Source organism: Stenella coeruleoalba, assembly GCF_951394435.1.
Source record: "Stenella coeruleoalba genome assembly, chromosome: 11".
Taxonomy (NCBI): Eukaryota; Metazoa; Chordata; class Mammalia; order Artiodactyla; family Delphinidae; genus Stenella; species Stenella coeruleoalba.
In genome coordinates this window covers 8,869,637-8,891,711 of record NC_137157.1, presented here as the reverse complement: position 1 = coordinate 8,891,711, position 22,075 = coordinate 8,869,637, and the positions used below count along the sequence as shown (strand labels likewise).

The 22,075-nt window shown below is 36.5% G+C and overlaps 1 protein-coding gene across 4 annotated transcripts in view; it reads right to left on the bottom strand.

The window, feature by feature from the left end:
- The window catches only part of ENTHD1 (ENTH domain containing 1), a 103,039-nt gene that overhangs the window by 79,978 nt on the left and 986 nt on the right, over window positions 1–22,075 (bottom strand). For all 4 annotated transcript variants that reach the window (XM_079936870.1, XM_079936872.1, XM_079936873.1 and 1 more), the window contains exons 2-3: window positions 18,420–18,923; window positions 1,898–2,140 (exon numbers count right to left, since the gene is read on the bottom strand). In XM_079936870.1, the coding sequence (XP_079792996.1) occupies window positions 1,898–2,140; window positions 18,420–18,810 (634 nt within the window). In that variant the 5' untranslated portion in view covers window positions 18,811–18,923. The remainder of the gene's footprint in view (window positions 1–1,897; window positions 2,141–18,419; window positions 18,924–22,075) is intronic.

The following is a 22,075-nucleotide window of genomic DNA, read 5'->3' as shown; positions in this document are numbered from 1 at the left end:
TTCATTTGCAAGTAGATTGATTTTTTTTTAAATAGTCAAAAGATATACAGAGCTCAGCCTAGTGAATAAGAAGCTGTTACCAAGTGGGGAAATACCATTTTGGGTTTTTTAAAAGCAGTGACTATAAAGCAATAAGCTAGATTTTCTTATATGTATCATAATAATGGCTCAGAGTTGAGCTAGTTCTGTAGCAATTTAGGGACTCATTTCCTAAGCTTACAGTGAAGTGAGCCAAGCTTGCTCCCGTTTCAGAGCGTCTGCACCTGCTGTTCCCTCTGCCGGAACACCCCAGATATACCTGGATTGTTCCCTCACTTCATACAAGTCTCTGTTTAAATATCTGCCTCCTCCAAAAGGCCTTCCCTCCCTACCTGACCTAAAATAAAGCATCCCTGTCACTCTCTGTCCTGTCACTGCTTTTCTTCTCTTTATAGGACTTGACACTACCTGACATAATATTTTATATCTATTTTGTTTATGTGTGTTTAATATCCATCTCTGTCACTAGAATATTTGCTCCATGATGAAAGGGACTTTGTTTTACTCACTGCTATAGCTCCAAATTTCTGCTAGATATCCAAATTTCAAATTATAAATTTAATAAATATGTTTATAATGAAAGAAAAGAATAGGAAAAGAAATGGAGGAAGGAAGAACAAGAAAGGTAACAGAGAAGTAGCAAAAGAGGTGAAGAAACTCTAGATGAGTCATAATTGGTTATTTTACTCTGTTACTTTTTTCTAGTATCAGTTTGAATTTAAGGCTTCTATGAGAAAATTTCAGAATGTGTCTCTTTCGAGATTTATTTCAAAGTACTGGGTACCCTAAAGAAAGAGGTTCCGTGACTTTCAGAAGCATTTGGTTGGTATTTACTATTGTAATTACAATGCCCACCTCTTTTACTATCTTTCAACTGCCCCAGTCCACACAAGTACAAATTGAGTGAACATTTGAGAACTTCTGACTTACAGTAGTACTTTAATGATTTTTAGCAGGATGGGTTTGTGTTGGTATTACTATTAACATTTTAAAATTTCAATATTTAACTGACACTTGGAATATCTCTCTTTCAAGATGTTGCTTAATAGAATTACATGATAAAGCTGGGAGGCAGGCCTTTGAAAATGCTTTTAACTCTACGTTACTCCTACTATGCCCCTCACTTACGGCACAAAGTGTAGTTCCTTTCAAGGGACAGCTACGTAAGTCACATTTCATTAATGTTTTTGCTTCCTCAAACTGTCCATTCTTTACACACAATTTAATAACAGGGTTTGTACTAGAGAAGTTAGAGCAAAATGACTTTCCTTTATGTTTTAGCAAATTCAGTAGAAAAGATAACTGCATTTTCCTGCTGATTTCTATGATAACATTATAAATAAGTGCCTTCTTTTTCAGGTTCAGTAGTCCAGATTTAAAGTTTTAGGCAAAGGAAAGGGTTATATAACACAGGGTATTGTCCTCGAAGAGTTTTAGAGCACTTTCAGAATTTTGAGGCACATTTTTTAAAATGTCAATTTCTTCATTTGGAGGATCAAATAGTGCAAATGCACACACAACCAGACCCCTAGTCTCAGAAAACAGTTCTTCACTCTCCAGTTATGATTAACATCTTAAAACTGAATCACGATGCCAAATAGGGTAGTCACTAGTTTCATACCTTTAAAGCTCAAAAACATTTTATTTGAATCCCAGATAAACACATTCAGAAAATAGTCATAAAATTTTCTCCTGAATAGTATCTTTCATCATTGTTCTCTGCAGTATAATGTCTAATACAGTAATAGTAGTACTAATACAGTATTAATGCTTCAGTACTAAAACCTAATGTTTTATATGTTTTAGCTGTTCTTAAATGATACCTATTGCACTCTAGGCCAATGCCCATTATACGCACTTTTATTATGTAGCCTTGCCGCCTTAAGAAGCTTACACTTCTTCTCTGAAGCAGGGATTTCTGGTGCGGGAGCAGAAGCACATGCTGTTGGTGAGTTACCCGTACCAGGTAATCTTTTAGGAAATGTCACAGAGTAGGAGGTACGCTGTCTAGTCCGACATGCTACTCTCCTCTCTCTATGCAGCAACTGTTCATTCGTCAGCAACGTTATAACTTGCTTAGACTTTTCCCGGATATAATAACCTGAAAAATACATTAATTGGGTTAGAAAAGAAAATATTAATTAAGGCTACAATTAAGTTTTATTCTAAAGAAAATTAGGAAAAAATGAAAATGTAAGCAAAGCAAAATATTCTCTAGCAAATGTAGAGGGAAATTTAAGTTTCATTAAATTGTCAATAACTGTACTCCTTTTCTCATGCTCTAAGAAGTAAATAATCATATGATGAAATCATATCACACACTGACATTACATTTTTCACCTTAAATATGGTATTGGATTTTCCTTTTGAAAGCAATATATACTCTTCAATAAATCAAACAATACAGGCATACAGAGGAATGAATCAGATCTAGATGTACTGACCTTCTAGGTCAGTATGTCATGTATGTATGACATACTGTATGTATGTATGACCATGACATATGGCTAAAGATTTAAAGTAATATGCATAGCATGATCCAAATTTGTAAAGCATAGGGGAAAATAAACCGTTATAGATAGAAGAGAGAAGCAGATAGAGAAATACAAAGATGGGTGGATGGATGGATGGATGGATGATGGATGGGCAGGTGTACCCACAACATTGTGTATATACACAATCAACATTGTGTATAACTTAGGGATACAAGGGAGGGCAATTGGCTTGTCTCTGACATAACATCCTATCAAAATAACATGATGCCATTAATAGAGTGCCAGAGGACAGTCTAAGACCAGAATTCTAATAATGCTGCTGTCGTCCTTAACCATCGGAGTGACTCTGAGCCAGTTAGGTGGTCTGTCTAAGCCTGAGTTTCCTATCTGAAAACTGTATACCTCTTCAGGTTAATTCACAGATATAAAATTATACTCATTCAAATATATAGTATTACTAGTACTATTCTCAACCATCTCCCATGAGAAATGATAAAGGAAATACCTCTCCACATCTTGGGACCAACTCATATTAACATCTCATGTCTTCCAGAAGTAAACTGAAAGTCCCTAAAGATTCACTACTATGCTCATTTTGGGCTCCAAGTGTGATGAATTAAAGTGTTAATATTTCCAGCTATAATTTACCAGTAGTGGAAGTAGTGAGAAATAGTCAAATTCAGGGTATATTTAGACGGCAGGGGCCACCAATGTTCTCTAAGTGCCAGTCATTTCATTAAGATTGATATGGACAATGTCAAAAACCTTTGCTCAAGTTGCCATCTTTTCCAAGATTATTTTATCTAATCTCACTTCTTAGCCATTTTTTCCTTCCAAACTTCTCTGATAACTGCTTTAAACCACATCATACTCAGCACTCTTAATTTCCTATGATTGGCTTGCAGTCAATAACCAAAAAATCCCACGTGTTTTGGGTTACCACTCTGCTGCATGATAGAAGCCTGCTGTGACCATCAGTCTTTGGGGACAACACACCAGATACTACCTTCTCCCGGATAATTAACATAGCTTGATTTGGTGGGGGGACGTGCCTTCCCATTCTTCACTTCATGACTCATCTCCTTTCACTTTCCCCCTCACTCCCTCTACTCCAGCCACCTTGGCCACCTTATTCTGCAGTCTCACCACACTCTTTACCTCCTTAGAGCTGTGTGCTGGCCGTTGCTTCTGCCAGGGACTCTTGGCATGACTAGACCCCTGATTCATTCAGGTCTCTACTCACATGTCACCTCCTCAGAGAAGCTTTCCTTCTGTCCATCCTCTCTAAAACAGCCTCACCCCCATCACTCTCTATTCCCTTACCCTGTTTTACTCTTCAACCTGGCACTGATCACTACCTAATACTGTTCTATATAGTTATCTGTTTACGTGTTTATTCTTTTCTCGCCTAGAATACAAGCTCCATGAAGGCAGAGACTCTTTAGTGTCTAGAAGAGTGATTGGCACATAGTAAATGCTCAATAAACATTTACTGAGTGAATGAATCAATAAAGGAGCAAATGACCAAAAAAGTCTCAGTTTTCTCCTTGACATAATACAAGTGGAGCCAGATAGATGAAAAATACTAATTGACAATTTATAACTTAGCTGCCTGAGAAAGTTGCTTGGCCTGAAATAATTTCTTACAACACTCCTAATTAGAAAAGGTTACAACTAGAAATTATGGGACAGATGTGGAATATTCTACTTGGAGTCTGCATGGATTGGTGGAATTTGAGGACAGCTGCAGTAGTTCAAGGGATGAGCAGGTATGTCAAGCAGAATGCCAGTCAATGATGGAGGGCTCCTCCCTGCAGCATCAGGACGGTGGGGCCACGGGAGTTTACAGAAAACAGAGAAGAAATCACCCAGAAGTGAACTTCCCATTCAAAGCTGCCCGCTGCCCTAGCTACCTCCCACCACCCTCGAGATGCTGGAGAGCGGGAACCTGGATGTTTTAAAGCGTCAAAGTTGAAAGTGAAAAAAATCTAAGAGCCCAATAAACCTGCTTGAGATAAATAACAGAGATGAGATATGAAATAACAATAGCAATAAGATGGCGTCTACTTACTTCTTACCAATATGTTTCAAAAAAGAATGAATACATAGTACTAAAATAGAATAGTACCGAAAATAGAATAAACTTAGGCAACAACTGCTTTGTGTTTGAAAAAAGGGGGGCTAGGGAAGGGAACTGGGAAGGGGGAGAGGGAGAAAAGGAGGCAAGGAGAGGGAGACAGACAAAGAGAGGAGAGGGCGGGAGGGAGAAAACAGATTCTCTGAAATAAGAAATTAAACTATGTTAAGAGATCAACATCCAAAGACACTATGTAAAACACATCAAGATGAAAAGCTTGTTGGTTGAGGTAAAGGTTAAAATAAAAATAAAGCTATATACTGTTTAATTGTGAATGTTTTGGTTATAAGTGACAGAAACTCAATTTGAACGGGCCGTGGGAAAACCAGGGGCTGCAACTGGGCCTCAGATACAAATGAAGCCAAGACTGGAAAACTACCAGGACCCTCCGCCTCCCACCTCTGTTTCTCCCTGTGTAATGCCTTTATTTTCTCCTTTCGCAGGTCGACTTCTTCAATCTGAATGTAGATATTACCGCAGACAGCTCCAGATTCTCATCTCACACGCTGCCACCTGAGAAGTCCCCCTCTTCATTTATTCAAATCTGAAACATCCAGGAGAATGACACTGAGTGGCCCAGCTTAAAAGTCATATACTCATCACCGTGGCCAGAGGGTGGAATGCTACCATTGGCAACCCCCATTAGAAAGACACAATGGAGTGAGGGAGGGTCAACAAGATAGAAAAATGAATGAGGAAAAAGCCAATTTGAGAAATCCTCCCAAACTGAAAGGACAAGGACATACAAATCACTAGATCAACTATGCAACAGACCAGTTCCAAGGATGTTAACTTTTACAGTCATTTAATCATTTCCTGAACACTTAAGTTTCAGGAAATGTTCTAAGTAGTGGGGGCACAGGTGAGGAAAAAAGAGACAAGGTCCCTAATGAAGATAATTTCAGATAAAAATTAATGCTCTAAAGGAAATAAAGCAGAGGGACATGCTAACATCAATTCAGGGTGCAGTCAAGGAAAGTCTTACTGAGGAAGTAACATATCAGCTGAGTCTTAAATAGCAAGAAAAAGCCAGCTGTGCAGACATACAGGCAGAGGGAACAGCCCAGATTCCACTTCTTCAGGAAAGCCTTCTACTGAGAGATGACAACCCCTCTTCCGCCTCGCCCTACATGTACATCAGGGCCTCGATGGCCAGGCTCTGCTTTCACACACTCTCACAGCACCTACACTTGTCTTTCAGAGTGCTTCCACGGTTTTTAACTGCCTATGTGATAAATGTTTTTTTCTCCATTAGAGTATAACATCCACGAATGCCAGAAGTGTACTTGTTCACTTAAGAGATACTTAAGAAACGTTTGTTAAATAATATGCTGAGGAAAAATTTCCTAAATGCAGGGGAGGAGTCTATATAAATTCACAACCGAATGTCATGTAACAAGGTTTGGAAATATGGTAAATTCAAAGATATTGGGCACTGAGATGCATCAGCAAGAAAGACACATACCAGACTTAAAACCAAAAAACACATATTGGGCTTCTTGTTATAAAACATCATAATACTCCTCTCTCCGTTCCTGACCCACTGACCTGCCAAGATCTACTCTTCTTCCTATATTCCTTTCTCAGTGAGTTTTACTTCCGTTCTAAGCCAGAAGTATGAACATTCACTTCCCCAGACTTAGTAATCCATGTCTGTTGATTGCACCTACTAACCATCTTCTAATTCCATGCTTTCCTCTCCATTTCTCTTAGTTCAGGCCTGTGATGTTCTAAATCATTTATTCATCTGCAGTCTCCTTTCCGATCTACCCTCCACAGTGCCTTCAGGGGTGGGGATGGGGTGGAGTGCGGAGGAAGAGGAGAAGTATCCCAAACGGTATAGCTGATCAAGTTATTTTCATAAAAAACCTTCAGTCAAGTTGGCACAGTAAGTTCATGCTTCAAAGTACCCTTCTGCTCTATTGCAAATGCACAGCAATAATAGACATCACCAGTTCTGAAAAACAAGATAAAAACCTCCAAGAACCAGAAATATCAGAGAAATGAAAAAGCACTGAACAGGGCTCAAGCCACAGGGCTGCTGGGCTCTTGATCTGGAGGCCAGGAGTTCAGCCCCTCAGGTGTTAGGGAACCAGAGGTGGTCTCACTCTTTGATGTTAGGGGGTATCCATGCTTGTGAGAGAAGGCTGGAAAGAAAAGAAAAAGGAAAAGGAAAAAAAATAAACAGCCACTAATTGGTTCCTGGGCTGTAACATATTTGTAGCTGTGGGAATAGAAGGACACAATGCAGCCCTAAGGCCTGGAACTCAACTAAGCCACCCCCTGGCTCAGCAACTGAATCTGTGGCACCCTCATATCATCACAGGGCATGACCCCTGAGCTACCTTTATAACGCTGTACTGGAGGTGGAAACTGAAAAATCAGCATAAATGGAAAAGTGAACATGGTTAGCCGGGGAAGAACCTCTCACCCAAAATAAGCCTGAAAACTAAAATTCCAAAATAGATTTAAAAAAATCTTAAGATGGCCAGGAAATGCAGCAATTAAAACATATATTCGGGCTTCCCTGGTGGCTCAGTGGTTGAGAGTCTGCCTGCCAACGCAGGGGATACAGGTTCATGCCCTGGTCTGGGAGGATCCCACATGCCGCGGAGTGACTGGGCCCGTGAGCCACAATTACTGAGCCTGCGCATCTGGAGCCTGTGCTCCGCAACAAGAGAGGCCGTGATAGTGAGAGGCCCGCGCATCACGATGAAGAGTGGCCTCCGCTTGCCACACCTAGAGAAAGCCCTCGCAAAGAAACGAAGACCCAACACAGTCATAAATAAATAAATTTTAAAAAAAAACAAAAAAAACATATATTCACTCCAAAAGAAATCAATGTTCTATAGGATTCTATAGGATCTTCTATAAATCAATATTCTATATTATTGTAAGATTTAAAAATCTAACAACAAAGATTTTAAATAAGTATTAAGACAGAACTTAAATAAATACTAAATAAAGATTAACACAGGAATCACATTCACAACAAGGAATATGAAATTATGAGACAAAACAAAAATAGGCAGAAATGAAACAAGAACAGATAGATATGAAAAGAGCCAACTTAAAATCCTAGAAATGAAAGCTATAGTCACTGGGATTAAAAAGAAAAAACCCTCAATACCCAAGGCAAACTCCAAAATCTAACAGTTGAAGAGAGAATTGGTAATCAAAGAATAGTACTAAGGAACTCTTCCAAAATACAGCACAGAGAGGCAACAAGATTAAAAAGATTAACTAAAAGTCATAAGGGACAGATTGCAAGACCCCAATAGTCACTCAGAAGTTTCAAAAGAAGAATACAGTAATCACACACACACAAAAAAGCAATATTCAGAAAGAGCTGGGAATTTTACAGAAAAGTCATAGAATCCTCACGTCAAAAATGATCTCCAAACACCAAGCAGGATAAATAAAAATAAAAATAAAACAATACCTAGAAACACTGTAGAAAAACAGAAGAACATGTAAGATAAAGAGAAACTCAAAGCTATCAATCCCTTCTTTGGGCCTACAAGAGCCCACTGGCCACTCAGTCAGCAAACATTTATTCGACACCTCCACAAACTAGGTGAAGAAACAGAGATACAACTAAAGTAATCTCAGCCCTCCACACGCCCACAGTCCAGTGAAGGGACTGAGGTAAAATAAGTCATTACAGCAGAGCCATGCGTGCTACCACGGACGTGTGGACAAAGCACTACGGATGGGTGAACTCCACAGGCAGTGGGAAAGCACTTCTGGTACATTTTGCATGAAGCTTTACTTGAACGTGAATATACACTGCAGGAAATAATAAAAGTAAAAATATGTCAATGGCTAATATTTTTACCTAACATTGACTTATGACTTTCTATGTGCCTGACTTTCAGACATTATCTCTAATCCTCACAACCACCCTCAGAGTTTATGAAGTACATTTTACAGATGAGAAAAGAAAGTTTAGGGTGGGTAAGAAACTTTCCCAAAGTCATAAAGTTGATAAACTAGAAAACATAGATTGGCTCTATAAAAATAACAAAATATAGACTTTAATTTGACTGACTTTAGTATACAAATGCAAGCTATTTTATTTGATGAGAACCTGAGAAGAGAATGATTCTGCTGACACAGCACTGAAGTCCTAACCTGGTTACTGGCCCTTTTGTGTTTACTGTCTGCTGTCCATATGAGTACAATAAACAAAGAGCACTGTGGGAAGACTGGCTGGACGGGAACAGTTAACTTTATATAAATTCATGATTTGCTTCTTGCTACTATGATTATCAGTATGACTCTATTTGTTGAAAAGGAGCAAAAGACGATCCAAAATATTCAACTAGGTATAAAGGTTTTGTTTAAACTCACAGTAATATAACTTTTAACAATAACAGAACAGGCTTATCATGACCCAAAAGTCTATAATATGGTTGTTAAAGAAAATTCATTTGTTCATCAAGACTACAAAAATGTTTGTTATAGGAAATCACATTTGCTCACGTAAGCTATAAATGAACTCAGCAGCATTGTGTTAAGTAACCAGCCTCTCGATAGATCAGCACACCTACACTGCATTAATTAGTCAAGCCACCAACATCTAGCAGGTGAGTTCAATGGTTAGAGAATTCTGACTACTGCTGTCTGACAGCTGTAGAAAAAAATTAAGTCTGTGCCCTTTGAAGCTAGAGTTTTTTCCACAGTGTTCAGTCACTACATCACACTGCCTAGGAACTGTTGCTTCCCACTCTCCACATCCAGTCCCTTCTGTAAGAGAAGTAATACCTCCAAATTTTAGTTTTTTGACTTTTAGAGCCTTAACACAGCTAACCAAGATCTAAAATAATATTTTTACTTTGAAATGTTTTCTTTTTCTTGAACTTTCTCTTTCCAGGTATCTTGTCTCTATTCAGTTTATTTCAGTCGCCTTGAAAAGAAAATCCCTATCATTCCTTTTTTCTCCTATTTGCCCAGGCTTCCTCTTTCTCTAAGCCTAAATACCTGAGTTTTTCTCTCCTTCTACGAGTACCTGAACTCAAAAAACAAACTCCCTCTCAAAAAACGTTGATTTTAATCATTTATAAGCTAGTGTAAATATAAAGAAATGTATTACATATTCCAGAAAATTTACCTTTCACATTTTAATTTCTTAACTACGGCTTAAAAGGCTTTGTTCTTACCCCAAGACATTACGACTTCAGTGAGCAAATGGGTAGGTGAATGGTAAGGGTTCATCCTTGAGTTTTGGAAGACACACAGAGAAGCAGCCTATACAAAATCAGCCATCAACATAAATGTGAACTGTCTAATTTCCTAAATTAGATGACTGATAATGACAGCAGCAAACTAAAATGGCAGTAATGTCATCAAGGCATGCTACTTCTAGTAAAATAGCTTAATATAACTTTTTAACAACACTGAAAATTTGTTTTTTAAAATGTACCTTTTAAAAATCTACCTTTAGTTTAAATATATGTGTATAAAATATATTTACTTTATATAAATGTAAAATGGCCCATTTAAGTGAAATTAACCACAACTTCATGACTTACCTAATTGAGAATAAAACAGTACATAAAGTTATAAATATGCATTTCTGAGAATCTGAATTGGTTTTATAAAAAGAATACTATAATTTGTTTAAATAAATTGTTTAGTAGTATGAAACATTCAACCAGGTATTTTTCAGACAATTTTAATTAAGTTCATTCTGGTAGTTCAATGAAACTATTAGGATATTTTTAAGAACTCCTTAAAAATTAAGAGAGGCTGTGTAGCATAATAATAGAATAGAACTAAACAGTATTAGGATATATATGTTTTAATCATGTTCAGCCATTAATTAGCTGTGCAACCTTACCTAAAAAACTTAATCTGAGTGTTAACTCATCATCTCTGTAAGAAAGATAAGACATATCCTACGTTCCTCATAAGATGTTGTAAGGATCAAATGAGATACCATACATGGAAATGCTCTATTATTAAAATCTAAAAATGCTCAAACAACTAGATTACCATACAGGAAAGAAAGAACTTTACCTCACAATATACCTCCAGTATTTCAGGTGAAATATCTCGAAATATAAAGTAATGTGTCCAACTGTTAACCTTAAAAAGAACTACAATAAGTATAATACAGTGTCCCAAAAGTCTGAAAACATAGGGAAAATCATGTATTTATTGTAAATTTTTTGAGATTATTCATTGCTTTAAATTTACTTCACCTGAAAAGCTGTCTGGAAGTTGAAGAAAAACATACTGAAAACATTATTTGAAAATGTTAACTAATGTACTATTTGAAAATAAATTTCTCCTGTTTCCCAACTACTGTGACTTGTTTTCTGAATTTTTTCCCCTGTAGTATCACTATTATTAATTATTGATCATGTTCTATATGATAGGCACTGTTATAATGTTGGAGATGGAGCATGGACGAAGCAGACATAAAATGTTCCTGCACTCATGAAACTTACTTTCTGGTAGGAGGAGACAGACAATAAACAAATAATAAGATAAATCATACCCTACGTCAGATAAGAAATACTATGAAGAGAAAGAAAACAGAGAAGGTGGCTAGGGCATATCAGTACAAAGAACGGGTGGGGCTGCTTTTTTATAAATAAGGTACATCTAGAAGGCCGCACTAACAAGATGACTTTTTGAGCAGAGATCCGGAGGATGCAGAAAGCACTGCAGGTATCTGGGCACTCCAGGCAAAGGGAACAGCAAGTGTAAAGACCAATGGAGAAAAAAAAGACTTTCTTCTATAATATTTTCTACTTTTATCTTTTCTCTATCTCTTCTTGATAACCTGTTTCTAGGGTAGGATCCAGCTGTTGATTACTTGGATCACTACAATTTCTCTTCGATTAATTTCCCATTACAGACTTCACTCTCTGCTTTTTTTCTTCTTGGACTGAACAAAATCATTCTTACTGATTAGTTTTTCAATGATCACATTCCTTTCTTCAAGTCTCTTATTATTTTTATGATTTTCATTAGTAAAAATTTATTGATTATCTATTATGTGCCAAGGCCTGATGGTAAAAAGATGATTAACATATGGTATACACCCTCAGAATTTAGCTAAGGAGAGATATATATAGTAGATAAGATACACTGTAAAAAATACCACTCTTATATTATGAATAAAGTGTTGCAGCAATTAATTCTGCCCAGCGAAGAAAAGACGAGAGTTGGGGGTGCAAAGGAAAAGGCCTCTGAGCTAGGATCTGAAGACTAAATAGGAGTTCAGAAAGCAGATAGCAAGGAAAGAATATTACAGGGAAGAAGCAACATCTTAAATACAAGCACAGCGATGTATAAGCAAATAATATATTAAGAATGCTTGGTGATGCAATGTCCTAGATTGAAGACTAAGGAAATAAGAGTAGAAAGGTAGATTGGGAACACTCTAAGAGTCTTGACTCTATCACGAGAACCAATGGGGTTTTTTTTATACAATTTTTAAAAATTTAATTTAATTAATTTATTTTTTGGCTGCTTTGGGTCTTCGTTGCTGTGCGTGGGCTTTCTCTAGTTGCGGTGAGCGGGGGCTACTCTTCTTTGTGCTATGCCACAGGCTCTAGGTGCGCGGGCTCAGTAGTTGTGTCTCATGGGCTCTAGAGCACAGGCTCAGTAGTTGTGGCACACGGGATTAGCTGCTCCGCGACATGTGGGATCTCCCCAAACCAGGGATTGAACCCGTGTCCCCTGCATTGGCAGGCGGATTCTTAACCACTGCGCCACCAGGGAAGTCCTGAGACCCAGTGGTTTTGAACTATTTCAACTGAACACACCATCAGTAACAAATTTTTGTGCATGCATCCACCCCCAAATATATATATACATTTATTTATGTATAAATTAAATTATGTCAAGAGCTACTATTCTAATATGTTACACTCATTAGGGAACAAACATAAAAAGAGAAGTGTATAAAAGATAAAAATAAAATGAGTAATATTTTCCCCAATGGAATCATTTTTCGTTAATTAATATTTATTAAATTAATAGTGTGCACCAGTGTTATCAATCAACCTTCCATAATCAACAAATGAATATACAGTTGACCGTTGAACAACATGGGTTTTAACTGCAAGGGTTCACTTATATGTGGATTTTTTACAATAAATATGTACTACGGTACTACACAATCTGTGCCTGGGTGAATCCGAGGATGTGGAACTGTGGACTGTAAAGATATATGAAGATTTTCCACTGTGCATTGTGGGGGAGGGGGCGGTGTCAGTACCCCTAATCCCGACATTACTCAAAGGTCAACTGTACTACGCTTCTGTTGACAATTCGGTTCTAACTTGCTTTTTTTTTCCTCTCTCTCTTGATGCTAACAAATCATCAAGAGTATTTATAAAGTCCAACACAGCGTAGTTGTACTTCTTTAATCCTAAGCTCAACCATTAGGGAATCTGAAAGACCTTTATGATAGTGTATTCAAACATACCCATATATACCATACCTGTACATATAAAAGGTATAAATGAATAAATAAGTTTTTCTGTATATTTATAATTGCATGCTTATCTATTTTATGCTCAAAATAGCTCATAAACTCTTTAAAGCAGGGGCTGACCCTTTCTTTCTACTTAAAAAGAAATTATCATAGTGCTCTGCTCAGTACAGTGATAAAATAGCTGTTCTGTAAAGTACAAAAATGATTATATTTCATTCACTATTATCCAAAAATTATGCCTTTTTACAACCTAACTCTTGGGCATGGAAAATTTTAATTAACATTTAATTTTAATAATAAATTTAACCCTAACGGAAGTTGATGTCTTTACAATTTCTGGATTAAGAAGCGTAGCATGCTCAAAACCCAAGAAGATATTCCCCAATTTCATCATTAAGCCTCAAACCTGACCTAAAAAAACACACAAAAAAATAGAGGATGGATATACACCATGGCCAAGTGGGATTTATGCTAAGAATGCAAGGTTGGTTCACCTATGAAAATCAATGTAATACACCAAGTAATAGAATAAATGGGGAAAAACACATAACATCACCAAATGCAGAAAAGGCAAAAAGGCAAAAAGTCAGCACGCTATCGTGATAAGGACACTCAGCAAACTAGGAATAGGAGAGAACTCTGTCAACCTGATAAAAGGTATCTATGAAAAACCCATCCCTGACATCATACTTAATGGTGAAAGACTGAATGCTCTTAAGATCAGGAACAAGACAAGGATGTCTGTTCTAACCACTTCTATTCAACACTGTACAGGAGGTTTTAGCCAGGACAACTAAGCAAGAAAAAGAAATAATATTCATCCAGATTGGAAAGGAAGAAGTAAAAGTATCTCTATTTGCAGATGACATAAGCTGGTATGTAGGAAATCCAAAGGAATCTAAACAAACAAACAAAAAAAACTATTACAGCTAATAATTATTACAGAAAATATTACAGCAAAGTAGTAGAATACAAGATCAATATATAAAATTCAGATGACCAGCTGAATTTCTATACATCAGCAATGAAAAATATGAAAATGAAATTAAGAAAACAATTTCATTTATAGTAGTACCAAAAAAAGAAAAAAAACTTAGGAATAAATTCAACAAAAGAAGTATAAAACTTGTACAATGAATACTACAAAACACTTATGAAAGATGACTTAAATAAAAGGAAAGATTTCTTATGTTCACGGATTTGAGGAAATAATATTATTTAGATGGCAATATTCCTGAAATTGATCTACAGATTCAATGCAATCTCGAAAAATTCTAGCTGCCTTTTTTGCAGAAATTGATAAGCTGATGCTAAACTTGATATGGAAATGCAAGGCACCCAGAACAGCCAAAACAATACTGAAAAAGAACAAAGCTGAAGTTGCAAATAAAGTCACTTTCCTTTATTTCAAACTTACTACAAAATACTTACTAAAAATAGTGTGGCACAGGCATAAGACTAGATATATACGTCAATGGAATGAATTAAGAGTACAGAAATCAGCCCATATATCTATGGTTGATTTCTGTAAAGATGCCAATATAATTCAATGGGGGAAAGAACAGATTTTTCAACAAGTAGTAGTGGAACAACTGGATATCTGCATGCAAAAGAATGAGGTTGGACCTCTACCTTACACCATATGTAAAAATTAATTCAAAATGGACCCAGGATAAATGTAATAGCTAAAACTACAAAACTCTTACATAGGTATAAATCCTTATGACTTTAGACTAGGCAATGAGTTCTTACATATGACACTTAAAGCACAAGCAAACAAAGGAAAAACATAAAATGGACTTCTTCAAAATTTAATCAAGAAAGTAAAAAGACAACCTATATAGAATGGGAGAAGATATCTGCAAATCACCTATCTGATAAGGGTCCTGTATCCAGAATATATAAAGAACTTTAAAATTAAAAAAAAAAAAACACAAAACAGTTAAAAATGGACAAAGGATTTGAATAGACATTTCTCCAAAGAAGACATATAAATGGCCAAACAAGTTCATGAAAAGATGTTCAACATAATTAGTCTGTAGGGAACCATAAATCAAACCCAGAATAAGATACTACTCACATCTGGTAAAATGGCTATAATAATAATAAAAAAAAGATGGACAATAACAGCATTAGCAAGGATGTGAAGAAACAGCAATCCTCCTACACTGCTGGTGGGAACGTAAAATGGTACAGTTGCTAAGGAAAACAGTTTAGTGGTTCCTCAAAAAGCTAAACATTGACTTAACATATGACCCAGCAATTCCACTCCTAAGTATACCCCCAAAGGAATTGAAAGCAGGGACTCAAACTGATACTTGTACCCTAACATTCACTGCAGCATTATTCACAATAGCTAAAAGGTGAAACCAACCCAGGAACCCATCAACAGAATAGATAAACAAAATGTAGTAAGTACATACAAAGGAATGTTATTCAGCTATAAAAAGAATGAAGTTCTGATACATCCTCTAACATGGCTGAACCTAGAGGACTTTATGGTAAGTTAAATAAGTCAGTCACAAAAGGACAAATACTACATGATGCCACTTATATCCGGTACCCAGAACAGACAAATTTATAGAGACAGGAAGTAGATTACATCAAGCCACGGAGTTACTGATGGTTACAGAGCCCCTGTTTGGGGTGATGAAAAAGTTCTGGAAATAAACAGTGGTAATGGTTGTGCCACAGTGTGAATGTAATGAATGTGACTGAACTGTACACTTAAAATGGCAATTTTTATGTTATGTTTATTTTATCATAATTTTAAAAATAATACACCAAAACCCATAGGATTGTGCACTTTAAATGGGTGAACTGTATGATATATGAATTACATCTCAATAAAGCTTTTTTTTTTCTTTAAGTGAAGGAAAAAAAAGAAGAAATGAGGGCTTCCCTGATGGCGCAGTGGTTGAGAGTCAGCCTGCCGATGAAGGGGACACGGATTCGTGGCCCGGTCCGGGAGGATCCCACATGCTGCGGAGCGGCTGGGCCCATGAGCCATGGCCGCTGAGCCTGCGCGTCCAGAGCCTGTGCTCCACGACAGGAGAGGCCGCAACAGTGAGAGGCCCGCGTAACACAAAAAAAAAAAAAAAAAGAAGAAAAAATGAGCTCTCGAGCTGTAAAAAGAATCTTACGGAAGAATCTTAAATGCATATTGCTAAGTGAAAGAAACCATTCTGAAAAAGCTATGTACGGAATGATTCCAACTGTATAACAGTCCGGAAAAGGCAAAACTATAAAAACAATAAAAAGATCAGTGGTTGCCAAGGGTTCAGGGCAGGGGAGAAAGGATGGATAGGTGGGGCACAGGGCACTTTCAAGGCAGTGAAACTGCACTGCATGATACTGGAATGGTAGACACACACACTGCATTTTTCAAGACCCATAGAACTGCAGAACACAAAGCGTGAACCCTTTGTGTAAACTAAGGACTTTAGTTAATAATAATGTATCAATACTGGTTTAATTGTAACAAACGTACCACACTAATGCAAGATATTAATAGGAGAAACCATGTGTGGGTGGGGAAGGGTATGTAGGAACTCTGTACTTTCTGCATAATTTTTCTGTAAACCTAAAACTGCTCTAAAAAAGACTATTTTAAAAATGTATACTTAACACAGAGATTGCACTGAATTTTATCCTCTTCTCATAATTCATAAGACTATTCACTTTAACAAACTATAATTTTACATTAGATGGGGAGGAAGTGCTGATTCTTTTACCATTGCAGAATATCAGGCACTACTGAATCTTCTCAGTTCAGTATCCTGTACAGCCTTTCCCTACTTCTCCTCTTCCACCCCCAACAAAATTACTTAATGACCTAAATTTCCGTATTCATAAAACTACTTCCTTCATAGTTTTTGAAGATTCCATAGTCTTTAGAAACACTTTCTTACATTTATGACTAAATTCCAGTCTAATTATAATTACAGTGACATTATTATATCAAATTACCATGCTTCCTATTTTATTCATTCTGTTCTTTCTTTTTCACATTGCCACCTTGGTTTTATTTGGTCTAATTATAAAATGTTTTTTAAAATATACAAGTTTATATAAAACAAAATAAAAATCATCTCTAATACTACCAGTACCACTTGCTAAACTCTTATATACATAAACATAATTTTTTAAACAAAATTGGACCATTTTGCATATTCACTCTCTTTCTTTCATTTATTCTCTCACTCAACCAATGTCGATGGCTCCTCTCCTGCCAAGACCCAGCAATGGGCAAGGTAGACAAAGTCCCTGCCCTCATGGAGCTGACATCTATTGGGGAAAAATAGGCAAACATATTTGCACTCCTCACAACCATCCTATGAGACAGATACTGTTGTTATCCCAATTTACAGAGAGCTAAACTGAGGCCTCAAGTAATCTAGTAAATTGCCTGAGGATACACAGCTAGGCAGTAGCAGAGTCAGGATTCAACCCCAGGTTGAATGACAACACTCTATGATGACAGACTCCTAAGCTTTTAACTTATAAAAGAGATATATATCTTAGTATGATATACTGATCTTTACAAAATGGTACTGGGGGTAAAGGTTGGATTAGCTCCCCAAAATAACATATTAACTCCAAGGACATAGTTCCTTGACTTCAATCATGAAGTTTGTTCATGGAAAATTATTCATTACTATTTTTGCTATACTTAAATTTAGTAGGACCTCAAGTCCAACTTTTTAACTTTTTTGGTGTATTTATTCTTTTTCACTTTATTTTTAAATTCAATTTATTTAGACAAAAACAAATCAGTTCACCCATTTCTCCCCGCCCAAACCTCCACCTCTGACAACCACTAATCTGTTCTCTCTATGAGCTTTTTTTCAACTCCACATATAAGAGAAATCATACAGTATTTGCCTTTCTCTGTCTGACTTATTTCACTTTGCATGATGCCCTCGAGGTCCAAAAGAATGAAATCTTGCCTTGTGCAACAACATGGATAGACCTCGAGGGCATTATGCTAAGTGAAATAAGTCAGACAGAAAGACAAATACCATACGATCTCTCTTATATGGTCATCATCTATAAGACATCATTTTATCAGATACATAAGTGTGTTAGTTTCACACATCCTTTTGAAAAACAAAATATTGTTCTCTAAGGCACTCAAGAGTCAACACAAAGGATTAAACTGAAAACCATAACTGTCCTAGAGGAAAGGCAGCTAGTACATTTAAGAACAACTTTCCCCCAGCTCCTGCTTTAAAATGATCCCCTCCCAAACTCTTAATCTTTACTGGCACAATGTATAAACTTCAACGGGTACCTTGATCTTTTCCAGCTTCATCTATGTGTTGAAAATCTTTTAGTGTTTGAAGGTTACAGAACCCCTCTCTGCAATGCTGAATAACTTTCTTTGATCCATTCTTGATGAGATAATCCATTAGGGTAAGGGATTTATACACATGGCGCCAGTTCTTCCCATGGTCTTTGAGTCTCTGCCATAACATACTCATAATCTCTGAGAGAGAAACTGTGTTGAAAGTCAGGTCACTGATATCTAACATCAGAGAACTAGAAGGGCCCCAAGGGTCATTAGAAGTTGCTTCCCTGACTTTTATTTCCGCATCTGAGTAATTTTTCACAAAGTTTTTTAGTTGCCTCCTGAATGCCATAGGTAAGACAAATTTGAAGGTGAGATGGGGGTTGAGAGCCATGGACTAGGAGTTTATGTGATTGGTTTATAAAACCTTTGAGAGGTAGTTGGTCCCCAGGTCTGCTGCTCCCAAATACAAATGATTAATATCCACCTTGACAAGGTATCAATTTCCTGCAAAGGAAGGCACAAACAATAGGTAAGTTAAATATTTTTTTAAATGTCTACAGAAGATCAATTCAGTCTGAAAAAGCTAGCTTTAGTTTCCAAATCAGTGCCTCACTTACATCAGCCAGAATTGAGGGTACCATATACATGTTCCTAGGATTGATATGGGAAAATCTCTCACAAGGGACTGGCCTATGTTATTTAAAGAAATATAGGTGGTCTTTCTAGACCTAAAAGTTTCCATTGAAAGTATCACTGAAGCTCTTTGGCCAGAAATAAAGTTATTATAAAGCACTACATGGAGAGTGGACAAGTTACTATAAGAAAATGGAACTTGCACTGTGACATCTCTTGCTTAAGATTTGTTGTTATGTATAAAAATATTATGTCCTGAGAGTAATTAAGTGAAAACTGAGTCTTAGAATCATCAACTGACCCTATGGTTGCATCCCTTTTAGAACTTACAAGTCATTAGAATCAGAACGAAATATGGTCTGTTTTCTTGTTAATCTAAAAGAGGGGAGGGTCATCAACTATTAAGACAAGTAATTGTCCTTAGTGGACTCCACAGCTAACTCATGGCACCCTAAACCAATATTTTAGTCCTCGTAAGGCTGGTAACTTTAAGGAAAAGGTTAAACTACTTTCTTTACTCAGCTTTAGAAAAAGATGCCCTGATGAGCATCCAGACCCACTGAAGCCTCAACAATCCATAATCAGATTTTACTAGAGACGCTGCACACACACAAAAGAAAAATGTTACAATCCATAACAAATCTGTCTGTTATTTTTAGTTTTGTTTCTCTTCCTTGACCTTCTCAATTCCTAGCTCAGGCCTGATTAATTTCTGTGTATGTATTTAAGGAAGACATAAATTTTCAGAAGCATCCTAAATAAACTATCCCTTCTTTTTTAAAAAATAAAGAGACAGGGATAAGTAATCCTTTTTGGTAAAAGTCCAACACATCCTCAAATAAACAAGATAGAAAATCTATCTGTTTAATTAAGATTTCTCCAGAAGAGACTATCATCAACCTTAGGAAGAAAAAGAGAACTTATGTGTTTTTACAATTTTCTGATTTTCTCTCTTGTTTGCACTTCAAACACAGACATTTTTATCTGACTCAATCCTGCAGTGAAAACTCGATTTACAATGTGTTTCAATAAGCTATTAAAATTTTCAATCACAAGGGTTTTCTTTTTCTATTGTCCTTTTCTCCCCCTCTACCAAGCTCACTCAATGCAGAGATACACGGTTGACACTGGCTTAGAGAAACGAATATTGATCTGTTTCTCCACAAGTCTATTAAAACAAAAACAAAAACAAAACCCTGTTAGAATCATAACTTGCTGGAATTAAACAACAGTTTTTAAAACCCTCTTTTTCTTTTCTGGATAACTACCTATCTAGAAAATATACCTATACATATACCTATGTATATTTTGGAGGGACAAAATAATTTTTAGGTTCTCCTCTATTCTCTAACCCTCATTTTAAAATTTTTTAAAATGTTTTCATAAATGAACTTTCTGCCCAAGAAAACTATCTACATAATAGCTTTCCATCCAATAGAGTAGTTTAAAATGGATGTGCTGGACATCATACCAAAATTAAACATATTCCTAACCATTCGAAAAACCACAAGGAAAAATGTCTGGATAAGTGAATTAATATCATTTACTAACGTACAGTACTTTGTGACATGAACAAAGAATATGTAAGACACCATTCTACTAATGAAATCTTTTCAAGCTAACAAGGAGTTCAATAAATTGGTGTTAGTTGTAAATTATATGTTGTTTTACTATGTGTTTTAGACACCTGACTATATGCAAATGCTCAGTTTACTCAGTCCTTCAAAATTTTGAGATTATATCAATAAATACAGTGATGTGACATCTCAGACAAAAGTAGTGCCCAAGAGGGTAAATTTTCACACCTGAATTTTGGTTGTCTGGCTACCCAAATCCCTGTAATATTTAGAAATGGAGAGAAGTAAGATATTTCATATCATAAACCTGGGTTGCCCCCTCTGACAGGCCTTCACCCACCACACTTACTACTTAGGTCTACCCATCATGCTCTTTTCAGCATCCAGTTTACTTCCTTCATGACACTTAACAGGATGTATAGTTATGTGTCTGTTATTTTCTCTTGGCTTTCTTCACCACCAAACTGGAAATTCCTTGAGAGCAGGGACCATGACTGTCTTATTTACCAGTGTAATCCTACTGTGTAAACAGGTACCTAGCACATAGCAGGCACTCAAGAAACAGGTCATTGAGTGAATGACCAAGTGGTGGAGTGATACTGCTTTGGGATAAACCTGAATTGATTCTACAGCTTTTAATTATAAACATGACACTTAAAATATATAATCTAGCTCTTGTAATTGTCAAGTAAAACTCTAGAGTTTTGAGCAAACATTTTCAAATCAATCAACAAGTATTTCTTGAGTACCTACCATTTATATGGCTTTGTGGAGGATATAAGAAATATAAAACATGCTCCTTACATTCAAAAACATCATTTAGCTAAGGAGCTTTCTCCCTTAAATGATTCTAAAATAAACAAATGATGAGGTATAAAAAGATCTCTTAATTTTCTTATTACATTTACCCACTTCCACAATTCTTTGGCAAAGGCTGTTTTCTCCCCCAACTTTACCTGAATCATAACAGGAGAGCATTTAAGTTGTCAAGTGACATTAAAATATGGGTCCACAATCTCTTATCTGAATCTTTTGAGGCCAAATGAGTCATGGAATTCAAACTCAATTTTGGGGGGGTAACTTTTGAAGGGTAATGCCATGCCTACAACCACATATTACATGATACGCATAGTGAGATCTGGGGTAAATTAAGCAAGGTCTGAACAATCAAACACATTAACATGACTGCAAAAATAATTTGCAAATATTTGGAATAAGTAAAGACAAATGGCTGTTTCAGTTCAGATCTTGTGGCCAGATACGTTAGGGGAAAAAATTGGTTTTCAAAACTTTCTGGATGTCAGAATTGAGAATAAAAGATTGCGGAGCTAAACTGACGTTTTCCAAAGATTTAGGACAACAATGACAACAGCATCTAAGAGGCTGAGTACCAAGACGCATCTCTGGAAAGACACATTTAGGGTAGTGCTATGAGGACAGCACAGC